The sequence below is a fragment of the Mchenga conophoros genome, linkage group LG11 (genome assembly GCF_057382185.1).
Source record: "Mchenga conophoros isolate Kocher_MC1m ecotype Shallow Benthic linkage group LG11, M_conophoros_male_GT1.1, whole genome shotgun sequence".
Classification (NCBI taxonomy): Eukaryota; Metazoa; Chordata; class Actinopteri; order Cichliformes; family Cichlidae; genus Mchenga; species Mchenga conophoros.
In genome coordinates this window covers 25,949,013-25,966,583 of record NC_140536.1, presented here as the reverse complement: position 1 = coordinate 25,966,583, position 17,571 = coordinate 25,949,013, and the positions used below count along the sequence as shown (strand labels likewise).

Here is a 17,571-nt window from a genome sequence, read left to right as displayed (position 1 = left end):
GCACAGCGGCATGACCCCGAAACTGAAGCAGTCGTCAGTAATTTCAACAGTTCTACCTGTGCCTTTTCTTTTTCTGTGAGTGATGCATGATATACATTAAACACATACACAAAATAGAGAAACGGTCAGTTCGCCTCAAAGATGAGTAGAGAGAGAGCTTTTTCCTGGAAATAATAATACTTTTATTGTTGCCATTGACATTTACAGTGTTTCTTTAAACCAGCAGTGTCACAGAATACTGAAAATATTAATTATGATTTTTGTTTATATTTGATAATCATACATTATAAGGGATTTGGATCGGTGAAGAGAAGAGTTGTCGAAGATACGAGCCGTGGAGATGATCTTCCTCTGAAGCGCTTCTTTAGAGTCAGGGTGAGGAGCTCTGTCATTCTGGAAGTACTCTGAGCACAGCCGCTACTCCTCCACATCTAAAGGAGCCTGCTGAGGTGGATCGGTCATCTGAATATGATGCCTCCTAGGTTAAATGTTTTGGACATGTCCTACCAAGAGCAAACCTTGGGTTTGACCCAGAGTATGCTGGAGAAATTAAATCATTATATCCCTCTTTCTCTGGTTTGGGAATGTCTCAGTCTCTCCCTCAGAAGACCTGCAGGAGGTGGATGCATGCATGTATGGAAATGGCCTAAAACTAGTAACTCAAACCATCGCAGAAGACGATTTAATGTAAATGTTTTTAGATTAACAGACTCTTTAGATTGTTACTGTATATGTCCTGCTAACAGCTGTTCACACAGCGCTGTCTTTGCTGGCGTGCTGAGCATCAAGCCCCCTGTGATGGGCCATCTGCCCTGCTGATGTGTTCATGGGTAAAACTCTGCAGATAAATTTGACCTCTGCCCCTCATGCGAGTAACAAATAATAAATAAAAATAAACGATCACAACGCTGAAGGCTCAGACTTTCTGTTTGTATCATAGTGAGTTCACAGTGACGCCGTCCTGTGAACGTCTTTATTTGGAGTCTGTAAACAGCAAAGAGAGCTCAGGATTTTAAAATCTCATCTCTCCAGCTCTCCCGGTCCCGCCTTTGTCGCTTTCGGGCTAGTTCTGGGAAGTATGCGCTGTTGTAAGGCCTCTCCCTCTCGCTCACTTCCCTCCCAGGCTCCTTTCCTTTGCCGCTCCTCTGCTCCAGAAGTGCCTGGGCTCTCCTCCTTTCCTCAGCCTCCCTCTGTAAACGCTCAGCACGTAACCTTTCTATCGAGCTGGAAGAGACCAGACAGACATTTTGTTACCGACCTGCTTTGATATTCACCACAAGATCGCTTTAATTTGACTTGAGCCCCAGTAAAATACTAAGGGGGATAAAACTTCCAGACAATCAATACTGGTATTCTTACCTCTCGCCGCTGCTCCTCTTTTCCCCTTTGTCTCTTTTTTCCTTTTTCTTGCTCTTGTGCTCCTTTCTGTCTTTCTCTCCGAGAGCTTTCTTCATATCTTTCAAAGGATCCAAACTATCCTTCAGTCTACGATCCTTCTTCTCTCTCTCCTCTTCACTTATCCCTTTTCTCTTTTCTTTTTCTTTGCTCTCCTCTTTGTCTTTGCTGCTTTTCAGATACCACGGCGTGACCTCAGACCCCGGCTGGGGTCCCAATGACACCAGTAAGCCAATGGCTCTTTCCTGCTTCTCCTAGAAACCCCCCACAAAAACAACAACAGAAAACAAATATTTTGTGTTATTTTTTTCATTACTGTAGCACACTTTTTGTTTATACATGTGTTTGTTTTGTTTATACAATGCCCAACAGATAGGAGAATGTAAATATCTGAGTAGCCAGACGGGACATTAACCTGTCTTTAACCTTCCACGAGCTCCATAGTACTTGTTCCTAAGTGCAAATAGCAGAGCTAACTGTCTGAGGCATCATGTGTGCCGCATGCTGTGTGCTATTTGAGCAGCTCCCTCACATAAAACCAGCAGTGGGAAGATGTCAAAAGCAAACTATTTCTTGTTGTGTGATAAAGGAAAACAGTGGGAAAAAATGCGACCTGATACTCTCGACCGTATTCCAAGCTAAAGTCGAAAAGGTCTAGAAGAGCAGATGAACTGCTTTTTGATTGGTCTCTATCTTAGCTTCATATTGTTAAAACAGGAAGTTGTTGATGGGGTAGGAAAGTTTGAAAGGTACGAAACTGGTAAAAGTTTTTGTATTTTGTAGGTTTGGCCTGTGGGTGTGGGAAAAATAGTTTCTGGTGCTACATATAAAAAAAACAATAACAAGTTTCACTTACATGTATGAAATTCTGTAGCCTGACTTAAACCTGCAATATTTAGAAAAAAAGCCTCTTGGAGACATGCTCTAAACCCAACAGGAAGTCCAGTGTTTTAAATGTAAAATGCTTTTTTTCAGGCAGTACACTTTTATCAAACTCCTCTTAGAGAACTTTAATCTAAAGACCTTGGCAATGCCAAACTAAGAAGTTTTTGAGTTTGTGTTGTCTGGTGCGTCCATGTCAGCTCAGCAAATTTTGATTAGTTGCCACAAAAAGCTCTTATAACTCAAATGTACACTGTCCACTCTGTCCTGAGCTTGACGTCCTGGAAGCGAGTCTGGAGACATCTACACAAAGTCAGCGCGACAGCTAGTGGCAACAGGAAATCAGCATTAGGTGATAAATCGTGGCTGACAATATCCCTTTTGAAATCCAAACACTCAATACAGCAACGTGACATACAATTAGTAGGTGTTCTTGAAAGAAAGAAAGTGCTTATACAAAGTGTTTGGAAGTAGTGCATATACACATATGTATATACATGAAAGGTTACCAAGGAAACCAGAAATGTTTTTGAGAGCGTTTTCAAAATGCTGCGTTTTCCATCAGCAAAAACGCTGTCTCAGTGTGGACAGGAGGCCGAAACAGAGAGAAAACAATGCGTTTTCAAACGACAACGCATTAGTGTGGACGTAGCCTGAGTGTAGCGTATCTCATTATGCACCAAGGTGTTTCCCACCACACCACTTCAAAAATTCAACTTCCTGTTGAGTTCTGAATTTACTGAAGCAAAAAATTTTAATTAACTAAAACACAACAACTGTTATGGATATTCTCTGCTATTAAAACAGGACACACAATAAACTAATATACTTCAGCAAATCATTAAATAAATGTAAATGGTACTAAAGTGCCTCTGCTTTGCCATCAGCAGCATTTTGGCATTTTCTGACCTGTGATTGGAAAGCCTTGATCACATCCACGGGCTTTAACTTGTATTTATATTGTCTGTCTGAATTAATTTCCCACCCGTCTCATGCTGCATCTATTTACGCTGCATGCATACATACTGGCACTGGGCTGCAGAATAGAATAGCAGGTATGATGACAACAAGACAAAAATTTAAACTGATTGCATTGCTTTTTAAAGTGTGGTGATAACAAACCACTCAAATGACATCTGAGAAAACTACACCCACTAATGATGAGATTAGATAAGAATCATCTTTTCTCTGGCAACATTTCAAAAACATACAAAGCATTTAGCATTTTTGTGACTGAGCTGAAAAGCAAGATTTTGCAGATCCACTCCTAACTACTAAAGGTTTTTAATGGAAAAAATGAAAATGTAAATGGTATTCAGCACTGGACCTGCAACCACAGACCATGCAGGACACTGAACCCAGATGTGGTACCAAACTTGCAAAAGCTTTGCTATCATTCAGCTGCTACGTCAGAGCAAAAGAAAAGCATGAAAGAGAAGACTGACAGAAGCAGCAGCACGGACACCTTTTCTTCTTTCTTTTCCCTGAGATACTCCTCATTCCCCTTCTTCTCCGAGGACTCCTCCAGGGGGAAAAGATTGAGATGCTCCAGAGCTCCACTTCCTCCACCCTGTTCCTCATCACCATCATCTCTGCTTCCTCCTGTTGGCTGAAGAGCAGCTCGGGCTTTCCTTCTCAGATACTCTGTACGTGCCTGTAAACAATGAACAACAATTAAAGGACATTCATGGGCACGGCAAAGCTTATTTAACCTTCATAATAAAAAACTAAACTCAAATCATAAATACTTAAGTTTTCTACTGGTGCCAATTTAGAGACGTACAGTACATTTACAGCAATCTGAATAGTAACACACAGGAAATGTTAGCATTGATTTCCAGGTGTTGTTTTTTTTTTTTTTTAAATATTAACAAAAGACAGCATACAACAGTAAATGTGTTGTTTTTTACAATTGTAGAGGATAGGCGTGCACTAGTGAGAGATCTATTAGGGATGCAGTGATTGCAAAACTCTGGACCAATACTGATGTTTAAAATAACAACTTGTTTGTTTTTTAATTAGTATATTACATATTTTTACCATTAACTATCCACCCTTTTTTGGCAGGGGAAATAAAGAAAAGATCACTACACCGTTTGAACATTTAGTCAGCACAAAAGTTAGCTGACACATCAGAGAAACAATGCTAATCAGCAGTCAACAAGGACAGTATCTGATGCTTACACTCTACCTATTATAATGCATACGTGGTTGCTAATATTTAGTCTGCTTTCACTCTGTTGTTTCATAAAAACAGGGTGTTTCCTGTCTCAGTGTGGGCCTTTTAAGGGGTTCTGGACATCTGGGTTACTTAACGTATCAAAGGTCTATATGTTTTCCAATACATTTTGTCTATTTGATCAACAAAAATTTATTTTAAGCTTTAATAAGTTAAATAAAATGGTTAAAAATATTTTTAGTGACAGTGGATGGCAAAAAAAACCCTCACTGATGGGCTCAAAGCTTCTTTAAATACAGTAAAACCCTAATAATCTCTGCAATGCAACACATAAGTGTAGCAGAGAACAATCTGTTCTCGCATGATAACATTTTATTCCGGCTCTGCACGGCCCACTACATTTTACCCCCTGTGATACTGAGCTACTTCAATGTCATCTCACGTTTCCTGTCCTTTACTTTAATGTACAGTACTGACATTATTGTTTTTGGGTAACTTTTCTGTAATACATTTGATTTCAAAATAATTCTGCCTTTTTAATATATTTATTTTTTAGATTTCCATCCCATTATAAAAAGCTTTAATATTCTACATATTTATTTATTGTGCAAAATGTAGATTAAAAAGAGAATGCCTTAATTTGCATTTTGCAATTTTTATTCACAACTGTTATTGTTGTTTATAACCAATGTTTTAAATGATTTTGTTGGCAGCAACAGATCTCAAAAAGTTGGGACAGTGGTAACAAAAGGCTGGAAAAGTAAGCTTAACTAAAAGGAAACAGCTAGAGGAATATTTTGCAACTAAGTTAACTGCCAACCGCTCAGTAACATGACTGGATATGCAAAAACTGTGTCTACAAGTTGTGTACCAATTTCAGCATAAAGCTCCTAAATGTAAAGTTACAAAGACTTTGAATATCAATACTAGATGCCTGTGATTTTTGGCAACACAGGCAACAGTGCAGTAAAAATAGGCAGGATTCTGTCATGGAGTCACTGCATGGGTTCAGGAACACTTTCAGAAATTACTGTTACACTTCAAAGTAGCCATATGTGAACATGATACAAAAACGCTGCCTTCTCTGGGCCAAAGCCTATTCAAAATGGACTGAGGCACAGTAGAAACTGTTTCTCAAGGTACAACGTGTGCATTAGTGCCTATGGAACTGGCAGCTTGCAAATCTGGAAAGGTACCATCAGTGCTTCAAGGTATATTTAGGTTTACTTAATTTAAAAATCCTCAGTTTTCAGCAACACTTTACACAGTATTCTAACTTTTTTGTAACTAGGGTTGGACTAAGAGCATCTCAGGTAGGCCCTACTGAAAAAGGACATTTACTGTATACTTTTATTATAAATGAGTACTTTTTTTTATGTTGTTCAAGTTAGTAACCTTGCTTCTGATCATATCTGGTTTGAATTTGAGGTATCCTGCTCAAACTACATGGGAAACAGAGCAAAAAGTATGTACAGTAACAGCACGCCACGGTCATCCACCCGGAGTCACCTCTTGCTCCGCGCGTTCCACGCGACGCTTGGCCTCGCGCTCCTCCTCTGCTGCCTGGGCCTCGTCCCTCCGCACTCGAGCGACGTTGTCTTTGTTGCGGACATGCCAGCTCTTCTTCGGAAGGATGTTCATTGTTCCCTTGGTGACTGTTACTACTATAGGTTAGCAGTCGGCTAGCAGCGGCAAAAGTGGAAGGAAAACGTGAATAAGTTCCCCCAAATAAAGCCGCTAGTTGTGGAAGGAAATGCGTCAATGCCCCAAAGCGGAAAATAGAATAAAAATATATAAATATACAAAAACAAACTTTATATTTGCAGCTTTGACCTCCCAAGAGGCAGAGCTAACGAGATAATGTTAGCCGATGTTTGCTACTTTCCACATCTACTTTACCTTAAGGACTCAGCACCACGCATAGATATCACATTTCCGCCAATTTAGCAATATTTTTTTTAACATTTTACTCTCTAAAACAGGGCCCAGGCACTGTCACCAACTTGTTGAGTGAAGAATTGTTCTTGTTGGACAGGTAGCAGGACCTCACAGGAACAGGAAGACCCAAACAGGAAGTAATCAGTAGCTCCATGTTGAAGCAATAACACAATGGCGACAGCAGAGGGGGCTGTTATGTTTCTCATTTTATTTTATTATGTAAAGAAAAGAATATCTGCTTTGAAGGACAGACAGAAAAGGCACTAATCTATTTACATAGTGGAAATGTTATACTCTAATAACGATAAAGTTTTAATTCTCCTTCTTTATGTATTCCTTTAAAAAAAATCACAACTTTTAATACAGTTATCTTCGTGCAGACGTGTGTGGTAAAACCTAGCCTGCATTAAATTATAAACATAAAAACAAGTCTTATTATGTTGTTTTCAAGACGGTAGATCCTTGCCCATATGTCGTGTTCAATCTTGTACTCCTGCATGATGTGTCGGTATATGAGCTTGCCGACTCAGGCTCTCAATCTGCTTGATCAGGAACTGTTTGTCACGGCTCTCCTGTAAACCAAAAACTCATAAGTCCATGTGAGAATCAGGAAACCATTTAACTTACTGTTTCAAAGTGAAGCCTAATGACGTATATAAAAGATCACCATTTAATTTCGGGACTGTAGGGTCATTATAAACTGTAAGGTAATTAACGCAGATAGGTTTGTATATTTGGACTGGACTGTGTGTAGTTGTTGTAAAGTGCCTGTGAATGCATCCTCTTTGAATTCCAAGATTTTACCTATCAACACATGATATTAATCCTCGGCAGGTTTTAAAATGAAGTTAATGTAAATACACACAAGCAGAAAGTTATTATATATTATATATTATATATATCCACTTAACACACTGTTTGCTGCTACAACTACACATGTTTCTTTTCCAAATATTTATTTATAAGTGACTTATGTATGTATGTATGTATATATATGTATATATTGTACTATTCTTAGTTAGCGTATTGTCTGTCTTGTCTTAATGTTGGTTTAAAATGGAGCACTGTAACAAAAAATAATTTCCCCCAGGGATCAATAAAGTATTCTGATTCTGATTCTGATTATTAGACTGTTTCATTTTGTAACAAATACTGAAACATGATGCAGAAGCAGTTGTAGAAAACTGACAGTACAGTTTAAAAAGACTGGCTCGTTTGGAAAGGTTGCCAGGAGAAAGCCTATTTACTGTAAATCATGGCAACACAGCTTAAGTCTAAACAAACCTTAAGACTTCTGAAACAATGTCCTTTGTTCAGTTTAGACCAAAGTGGCGATCCTTGACCATAATGTGTAGCATCATGTTTGGTGAAAACCAGGCACAGCATATCAGCACAAACATTTCAAACCAACTGTCCAGCACGGTGCTGGAGGGGTAATGATTTGTGCTTGTTATTTGCACCCACTGGACCTGAGCACTTTGCAGTGATTGAGTCAACCTTAAACTCCTCTGTATACCAAAGTATTCTAGAGTCAACTATGAGACCATCTGTCTGACAGCTAAAGCTTGGCTGAATTTGGGTCATGCAGCAGGACAGTGATCCCAAGAACAGCAGCAAATCTATAACTGAATGGTTGACAAAGAAAAGAGTCAAGGTGCTGCAATTGTCCAGTCAAATTCCTAACCTTAAACATATTGAAAAGCTGTGGTGGGCCAAAATTCCTTCATAACAATGTGAGAGACTAATAAAGTCATACAGTTCTAACAGCTACTGAATCAGGAAGTGTACCTAGTTGTACCTAGTTTGTCACACAGCGCTTCTGCATTTTGGCATAATTTTTGTTAAGTAATCACATGGTGTAATACATCATGTTAGAGTCTGATAAGGACCAGATGATTTTTTTTGTTACTATGTCCTGAACAATTGAAAGAGGGTGTATTTACTTTCCTTCTTTGGCTTTTTCCTTAAGTACATGACTTTATCTAATAATAATAATAGTAATAATAATAAAGCAGTTTACCAGTTTAAGCTGAGCTTTTAGCAGTGCAATGCTTCTCCCATAGACAGTTGCTAAAGCTACGACATAGCACATCACCACACTGCCAGGGAGAAGAGAGACATAATATTACTCCATGAAATGCACAGTAAGGACTATTTAATATGCAGGTCATCATTACACAAATAGCATACTGAGAGTTCACGCACATTGCTAATGCAAAAAGAGGGATGGAGAACGCCTGGGAGCCGACGAAGAAGAGAAACTCCTGTGTGACGTTAGAGAGATTGTTGAATGAGTCTGGAACAGTTGACCACATGGTACTGGATGAGTGGAAAGGACCACAACCGTAAGAGGGACGGATCCTGTTTGAGGAAGAGGGACACACTTGTCCTCAGCAATGTTAAATAACATGAAAAATGTTTTCATGCAAAGTTTATAGCAAGTATAGCAAGACAGCAAGTTTTCTTACAGTGATGCAGAAAAAGCAGTTGTGTTGCAACTGTTACAGGTAAGTATGAAACACTCACTCAGAAAGACTGTAAATCAAGACAACTGTTGCCAAACCCCATCCAAACAGGAGCACCACCAGAAAAAAGAAGGTGGAGGTGGTAGAACGAAACGTCCTCAGCGCTGGCCGACAGTTTTGGAAGAGTGTTATCTGCGGGGGGAAAGTGGCAATTTAATAGTGGATTAGGGACACAATCACCAAGCAATGTGTGACGTGTTGGCGGTGTTAAAGCTAGAGCCTCACCTTCTTGCAGTAAAACAGGATGACAAACTTCAAGGTGTTGATGGCGGGCAGCAGAGGGCAAAAAAGAGCTCCCACCCAGACCACAGTCTGACCATAAACCAGGCCAAGCACATTGGAGGGAACCACAAACTCCTGCCGCCCCACCCACTGAACAGGCTTACAGGAACAGTTATCCACCACAAGCCTACCACATACACAAAAAAACACTACATAGCTGAACACAAGACTGATTGACCAGTATTCAAATATACAGCATGCATTTGCATGATGTGCATTAATACGACTCATATCTTTATGCTATAAAAAAGTACCTGCGTGGAAATTCAACCAGCAGAAAAACAGCAACGGTGATGAGGAGGTCAAACATTGTGAGCTTGTACATTTCCTGCCCCACACGTGTTTCCCAGCACTACCAATAAGAAAAGATAAGATTGTCTTTCAGTGTGGACATGCTGAATATATTCAAAGCTGATGTTACTGTTGTGTTAACCTCTTTGTCTGCACACACAGGCTGCTATAGCAGCTGTTAAAGAGCGCGTTTTGTATTTTACTCAAGCCTCCGTCAGCGGAACGAGGCAGTCGCAGAGCTGCTACTGTTCTCCCCAAGAGATCAAAAAATATTTACTGAAAAACCTGACATGCTTTACCATTATTGTTTATGACTTTTTAAAATACAAACGGAGTGTAAATGAGTTTCCAGTTCAATTATTCTGTCAGTTTTTCTTTTGCACGTCGAAGCCTTCAAGGGATCCTGTTTAATTTACCCAGCAAAGTCTTGATCCAGCAACAAACTGAAAGCACTGCTTTTTCTCATGACAGACAACTTAAACACAAACAACAGAAGGTCTGTCATATAGGACCCCCTCCGCGCTGTTACACTCTGAAAATGAAGATCAGTAATATAATTACTTGGAATTCTTTGTAGTTGTACCCGCACAGTGTACAGTTTCCTTTGAGCTCGTTAGGGTAGCAGGTGATCTGACTCCACAGGGTGTAGAGGAGGACGCCCAGACTCACCAGACGCAGAAACACTGCCCTGGGTGTGGAAGAGAAATGGGTCATTTTCATTCATCTAATTTTAATTTCACACTAATCTTACTTGATAACTCAACACAGATAAGGATACACTACCATATTTACAAGTTTGTTACATAAAACTAATGACCAGGTTTAAAGCAGGGAAGGTTTTAAGCTGTTTTTTGTGTTTATTTTACCTTGAGGGCCCCATGAACAACGTTTTAGCTGATGTAAGTTGTGTGGGAGCCAGGGTGAGCTAGTATTTTTTTTAAAACTGAAGGACGTGCCACACGAAGTAACCTGAGCTGAAATTGAATTGTAGAACAGGTAAGGTGGTGATTGCAGCATAATTTCCTTCGTATTGCACACTATATTGGAGAATCATGGCAAAAGCATTATAGCAGCTTGTGTATAGCCATAGTGGCCAGATAATAAAACATGTGGGTTAGATCATATTTATCATCAGGCATTTAACATTTTGCTGTTTGTTTGATCCATGGCTTGTGACTAGACCCATTATTGTCTGCTCTGTTAGAGCCAGTCGTTAAGGATGAACCTGGCAAGCTAGGCAGTCTTGATAATTATGGGCCTAGTTATAGTACTATGATTAAAGTGAGTAAAATATTTATTGTGTTTAATATTCTGGTCAATTTTTAAAATAGGTGCAGCAGCATCATTATTATCAATAGTTGTTATAGTGTTATAATTCTGCATTTACTCTCTTATTTACAATAAAAATTTCCACATTTGCTGGAGTTTGTCATATCTCATTGTGTATTTGTGATAAGAAGATATGGGCTTGGAGCGACTGATCAGATTTTTTTTTTTCAAGCATTACAAACACAAACAAATTAAATGCATGTGACATAATCTCTTTCTCACAAACCTTAAGAGAGCCAATATGATAGTAGTGCTGGGGGAGTATTGCTCTACTAAGGCGATCTTGTCACACAGCAGAGGCACCACAAAGTTTCCAGCAGTGATGACCATGGACGGGAGATACTGAATAATAAAGCCAAGGATCCCTTGCTCATCAGCCCTATTCTGTTTAGCAGAAATGGGAGATGGTCACCCAGAGCTTCAAGAAGATCATGTTGGCATCATTATTTTTACATCGTTTACCTGGCTGAACTGTGTGGTCACATAGATGCCGTAGAAAGCTCCTCCAATGAACCCAAGTGAAAGAAAAGTCATTAAAACACGCAGAGAGTATAAAATCACTTTTTTTGATGTTGACAGATCAGCCTTGTGTCTCTTTCGACTCTCCTCCTCCAGATCCACCTGGCCGAGGGAGAGAAGAGAAATGAGGGGTCACCTGAAGGCACATCGTGTATACGAAACTGTGGAGCAAAGCTGCCACGTGTGGGTCACGTTTCTCTTTTCCAGCACTTCATCCTGTTAAGTAGGATAGATCTCTTCTGACCTGTAGCTGGTAGAGGATGTTTTTCTGCTTCAGTTTGATAGCTCTGTCTCCCAGGCAACTATAGTCCCATCCGGTGAACACGATCATGCTGTAACTGCTCACTCCAGTGCTGCTTCCCGTTGCCACAGCAACTCGAGCTGCAGTCCCCATCCTGTGTGTGAACAGCCAGTGAAAAGGATACAGACAGAAGTCAGGCTGACTGAACTCAGGACTCTAAGCTAAACATGCAAACACACAGCCTTTATTTACATAATGCATCCGTTTAACACGAACTATAGTGTCTCCAGACCCCAGGAATTCAGTAAAACAAACCCAATTTTGCTGTCTAAGCAAGAACCTGGCCGTTACAGTCGTGGGACTGACCGTGTTATCATGCAGATGAGACAAAAGGCAAAGTAGAAGACAGCAGTGAGGATGTAGGCAAGAGGGATGTTGTAGAAGAAGTCCCTGTTCGGCATCTCTGTGATGTTGTAGTAGCCATAAAACAGGTATGAATACTCCATAAAACCCTGTAAAGGAGAGAAGAATATCCAGCTCAAGATGCAATTACATTTTGCCGGCTGAGAATAAAAGCAGGAGAATTGTGCAATTTCTTCACTACAATATATCGCTAGATTTATTATTTAGGCCTATATTGTAGGCTTCAGCTCCAACGTGAAGCCTAAAAGCATAAATGAACCAGTGTCATTCACATAAAACACTTTGACAAGGTGCAGCAGAAAAGCACAGGTGTAAAGCCTGAAATGAGTCACAGCTCATTCAAACTAGCTGCTTTAGTTTCAGTGTTGTGGTTCTGCGTGTGCTGCCTTACTTTCATACTCATGCCAACATAGTGTCAGTAACACCCGTGACTTTCTATTTTCAAACCACCACACACAAAAAGACATTATTACTCCAGCTGTACCTTATATGTGTTCTCGGTGTCACCTTTTTGCAGAATGAAAGTGGAATGACAATTCTATGAAAGTCTAAAGTGCCTCAAACTAAAGTGCAGGTCTATATACATTCTGCAAGTCTCTCAACGTCTCACCGTTCCCGAAAGGAAGTCGAGCAGGTACTGATAGATCTCCGTTGTGCTCTTAACTTCATACACCTTGCATTTAGCTGGATTTGAAAAAATAAAACACAGTAAACAAAAAGCTTCCTCTGAACATAAAGGTCATGCTGTTGCCTCAAGAATTTATGATATTTGTAAATAAATTAAATACACAGAAAGAGACCGGGAGATTCAATGCAGCTGCAGTGGAAACTATTTAACGTCTAAATAAGATCTGTTTCTTATGTGGCTTTAAAATAATCAAAGGATTTGGAAAAGTCATACATCATCCTGTAAAGCTATTTCAGGTCTGGAGATGATAAATGATATTAGGGATAAACTCATTTTTGTATATATTTGAATGTCACAGATGTGGAATTTTGTATAAATATTCTGCTCATCCACAGGTGAGCAGCCCACATTTTATTTCTGAAGGGAAAACAGAAGGGGTACCACTCTCTCTACTCTTACTCCTACAAATGCAGGGCTGTTGCCTGGAAACTGTTGCAGCAAAGTGCAAGAAGGCTTCCTGTTGTAATTACGAAGAAATGTGATAAAAGATGAGTAACAAGGAAAAAAGGAGGAAATGAAGAAACAGGACGCACCGGTGCAATTTGTTTCACTCAAGTTATTGCTAACAGTGAGGATATCTGTGCTGTTGGTGGTTGGTTGGTGGTGGTTGGTGGATCTGAAGACAACACTGGGAATGAGGACAAACCCAGCAATCAGAAAGAAGGACACAAAATTCAGAACCACCAAGAAGCGAAGGAACACGAAGTAAGACTGGACACCACCTCCAAAGTTCCCTGTGAGGGCAAAGAAACATGGTTTGTTTCAAATGTAAACTTAACGCGTGGGACTGAGCTGCTTCCTTTATTGTCCTTTTATATTAATTTACTGCATGTGTACCTCCAATCATTTGCACTGACTTCCTCCACAATGAGAAAAAGTAAAGAAATTCTTTGCATTTGTTTCTGAGTTTACGCAGCATCTGTCTCCCTCTCCAGGACACATCTCTGGAAAATGCGGGCGACCGCATTTGCTGCACTTCCCTGTGAAGGACAAATAATAAAGAAATTATATTACAACAACTCAAAATTCCCTCACAATTACCAAGTAATTTAAAATAAACTATATATAGGAGAATTATTAAATAAACATGAATTAGATAGCACTTACACAGTATATACATACATTAACAAGCAGTTTTTGTCATTCTGCCTCTGCACATCACCACAGAGGATTTTAAATCAATCAAGATGTGACTGAAGTGCAGGCTTTCAGCTTTAGGGGCTGTATCAAAAATGTTTTCATTGACAGTTTGTGAATTTAAAGCCATTTTGATAAATAGAGACGTATTTTCAGAGACGTATTGCATAATCATAATTTTAAATGTAAGTATCGCTTTTTAATTCTCCTTTAAATCCTTTACAGTCAACGACTGCGTGAAGTGTATTTGGACATCACCAAATGCTGTGTTTCTTCCCTTGAGGAGTCACATCAGGATCCCCTTCAATTTGCTTACCAGCCCCGTCTCGGAACTGATGACGCCATCATCTCTCTGCTCAATCATGTCTACACCCACCTGGACCAGCCGGCGAGCACTGTGAGGGTCATGTTTTTTTACTTTTCCAGTGCTTTCAACACCATCAGGCCGACCCTCCTGGGTGATAAGCTAACAGTGATGCAGGTGGATGCTTCTCTGGTGTCCTGGATTGTTGATTACCTAACAGGAAGACCACAAGGTAATCAGCAATACAGGGGCACCACAAGGAACTGTCTTCTCCCTCTTCCTCTTCACCCTCTACACCACAGACTTCAGCCACTGCACAGAGACCTGCCATCTTCAGAAGTTTTCTGATGACTCTGTGGTGGTTGGATGCATCGGCAGGGATGATAAGACAGAGTACCGGGCTGTGGTTAACTGATTTGTCACGTGGTATGAGCAGAATCATCTGAGGCTCAACCTGGCAAAGACCGAAGACTATAAATACCTCGGAGTATACATTGACAATAAACTGAACTGGGCTAAAAACACCACAGCACTTTACAGGAAAGGCCAGAGCCGACTCTATTTTCTGAGGCGGCTGAGGTCCTTCAACATCTGTCGGACAATGCTCCGAATTTTCTATGAGTCTGTTGTGGCCAGTGCAATCCTCTACGCGGTTGCATGCTGGGGCAGTAGGTTGAGGGTTGCTGATGCTATATAATAATAAAGTGATCCACAAGGCCAGTAATGTTGTGGGGATGGAGCTGGGCTCTCTTAGGGTGGTGATGGAGAGGCGAATGTTGTCCAGGATAAAGACAATGTTGGATAACTCCTCCCACCCACTCCATGCTAGCTAGCCACAGGAGCACGTTCAGCGAAAGACTGAGATTACCAAAAAGCACCACTGAACGACACATGAAATCATTCCTGCCTGTTGCCATCTCCCTGTACAACTCATCCACCTGATACACTGTGTACTGCAATAGCTACACCCTTTTTGCTCTTCTGCTCTTCTTTCTTATTCAGATATTTATTAGTAAGTGACTTATATATATATATATGTATATATTGTACATATTGTGCTATTTCTTACTTTTTGTATTGCCTGATTTTGTTATTGTTTGTACTGGAGCGCTGTAACCAACATAATTTCCCCAAGGGATCAATAAAGTATTTTGATTCTGATTGCCAGGCTTTTACTGCAGCCTCCTCCAGCTGCTGCTGGTTTGAGGGGTTTTTCTCAATCCACTTTGTCTTTAGTATCTGAAAAGCTGATCTGTTGGGTTGAGATCAGGTGACTGACTTGCCCATTGAAGGATATCCAATTTCTCTGCCTTGAGAAAACCTTTGGGTACTTTTACAGTTTGCTTTGGAGGATTATCCTTTTGTTCTGTGAAACACAGTCTGATCAGTTTTGCAGTACTTTGTTGAATTTGAGCAGAGAGTACAGTTTTGTACTTCACAGTTGGTCCTGCTACTTTCTATCTGAGGTCCCATCATAAATAAACACCAGTGAACTGGTTCCACTGGCAGCAATACCTGTGCATGCTACATTTCCTCCACCATGTGTGACAGATAATGTGGTTTGTCTCCAAACATGACCTGTTTTTCTCCTTCTCCAGACCTTTTTCTTCCCATCATTCTGATACGTCTCAGTTTCATCTGTCCAAACAGTTTTTTCCCATAGATGGCCACCGCCTTCTTCTTCCTTGTGACCAGTGGTGTGAACCCTGTAGTAAACCCTGTGCATTTACACTCATGAAGAAGTTTCACGATTGTGGACTTTGACAATGATACACCTCCTCAAAAGTTGTTTTTACTAGAGCTGATATTATAAAGGTGTTTTCTTCTTAACCACAATAATAAAAGCTGGCCTATATTTTCTTTCAGGCCTTTTTGGTTTTACTGAGCTGCTCAATGCAATCCTTCTTTTTAGGAATGAACCAGTTTACTGACTTCTAAAGTATATTTCATTTTTCTGAAAGGTTATTTTGAATTTTCAGCCTAATTATTGCCTCCTTCGCCTGTATCAACATCTCTTAGAACATTATATATATTCAATTAAAAGACTACTGAATACAAGGTGAACACTGGAAATCAACTCTAACTATCATTCATCTGCTTAATTTGTAATCAAACAGTGAGTGAACAGGCCTCACCTGGCCATGAAACTGCTCATCAATCAACTGTGCAATTACTGTGACTGTGTATACAAATGGCTGTAATTACTAAACAGTTAGTGCAACTCTTTTGTTAAGTCCACTTGATTAAAGCTGGAAGTCTGCACTTCAATCATGTCTTGATTGTTTGATTTGAAATCACTGTGAGGGTGTAGAAACCTATGAAACCTACACAAACTGTGTCCATGTCCTTAGGTTTCTAGATGTAACTGTAGGCAGACACGTACAGTTTAATATACATGAACAACCAGCTGTCTATAACAACTAGCTAATGAAATTGATTGGGTTTAAATGAAGCTATGCGTTGAATGATTTTTCTTCCAGAAATCTACTTGGAAATTATGTTGTGTGTGTTTTGCAGATCGACATTATCCCAGCTCCATTACAAGACTCATGTTATTTAGATGACTTAAGTTTTTATCATATACTGCTAAAAGTTAAAACCCAAGCACAAGTGAAGTTATAAAGTCCAATATATACTATTGTAACAGAACACAGTGAGATAAGTCACAGTGTATGATGAAGGGTGATTATGTTTTTCATTTGTAAGAGGATGAATGTTCTGCTTCATATCGGCCACATACTCATTCTTTAAGACTGCGTTTAAATTTGGGAACATGCTATCATTTACGAGCAATACACTGCTGACTCCCTGACCTTTAAACTCTAGTCATTAATTTACTCGCATTAATTTAGTCCATGACCTCAAATCTGGGCTCTCCATTAACTTTCTCTTTATTTCTCCGTTTTTCCACTGAATTACTGAAACGTCACCACCAAACATTCAGTAGAAAGTTTCATACCTTATAGTTCTTCTCAGGTGCATGGGCAGGGGAATACACCTGATGTCCCGTTTGGGTCCACCATCGCTGTCTTCATCTTCATCCTCGGGGGTTGAGTCCCAGTTGAAGTGAGGATAACTCTGATCAGGAGCTGGAGACGAAACCTGCCGACGCCTGAGTGACTGCTGCTCACCGTCATAACCATTTCCTGTGAGCGAAAGGCATTCAGACATCGTCTAAGAGTTTAAAACAAAACAACAAATACGAGCAGGTAAATCTGATCACCTCCAATGTAATTGTAAATATGAGAGTTTTGTCTCTGTATTTCACCGGCCATCTCTCTGACGAATGTTAACAGTTTTCCTCTACGATCACATCTAATAGCTGACCGACAACAAATCCAGACTCAAACAAATAAGTGAAACACTTCCTTGTGAGGATAATCTGCGTATCCATGACCTGCTTCCTTGTTGTCCCCTTTCACGGACTTTACTCCCTTT

General features: G+C 40.0%; 2 protein-coding genes across 4 annotated transcripts; both read right to left on the bottom strand.

The window, feature by feature from the left end:
* Positions 1-158: 158 nt before the first annotated feature.
* On the bottom strand, positions 159-6,546 carry leng1 (leukocyte receptor cluster (LRC) member 1). 3 transcript variants are annotated; one of them, XM_085291924.1, is made up of 5 exons: positions 6,356-6,546; positions 5,966-6,193; positions 3,743-3,931; positions 1,360-1,649; positions 159-1,224 (listed from the first exon to the last, which is right to left on the bottom strand). In XM_085291924.1, exons 2-5 carry the CDS (start codon positions 6,095-6,097, stop codon positions 1,005-1,007), a joined length of 831 nt encoding a protein of 276 aa, XP_085148050.1. In that variant the 5' UTR covers positions 6,098-6,193; positions 6,356-6,546; the 3' UTR covers positions 159-1,004. The 3 variants fall into 3 exon arrangements, with proteins under 3 accessions (XP_085148050.1, XP_085148051.1, XP_085148052.1); XM_085291925.1 differs by having other exon boundaries at positions 5,966-6,138; XM_085291926.1 differs by having other exon boundaries at positions 5,966-6,138; positions 6,460-6,525.
* Positions 6,547-6,582: 36 nt separating this feature from the next.
* tmc4 (transmembrane channel-like 4) lies at positions 6,583-17,547 on the bottom strand. The gene is made up of 16 exons (XM_085291923.1): positions 17,357-17,547; positions 17,093-17,279; positions 13,530-13,672; positions 13,226-13,426; positions 12,615-12,688; positions 11,948-12,093; positions 11,585-11,735; positions 11,284-11,442; positions 11,048-11,205; positions 10,054-10,180; positions 9,456-9,553; positions 9,145-9,328; positions 8,921-9,051; positions 8,600-8,755; positions 8,415-8,493; positions 6,583-6,966 (listed from the first exon to the last, which is right to left on the bottom strand). The coding sequence occupies exons 1-16, from the start codon at positions 17,406-17,408 to the stop codon at positions 6,874-6,876; spliced, it is 2,139 nt and encodes a 712-aa protein (XP_085148049.1). The 5' UTR covers positions 17,409-17,547; the 3' UTR covers positions 6,583-6,873.
* Positions 17,548-17,571: the final 24 nt, after the last annotated feature.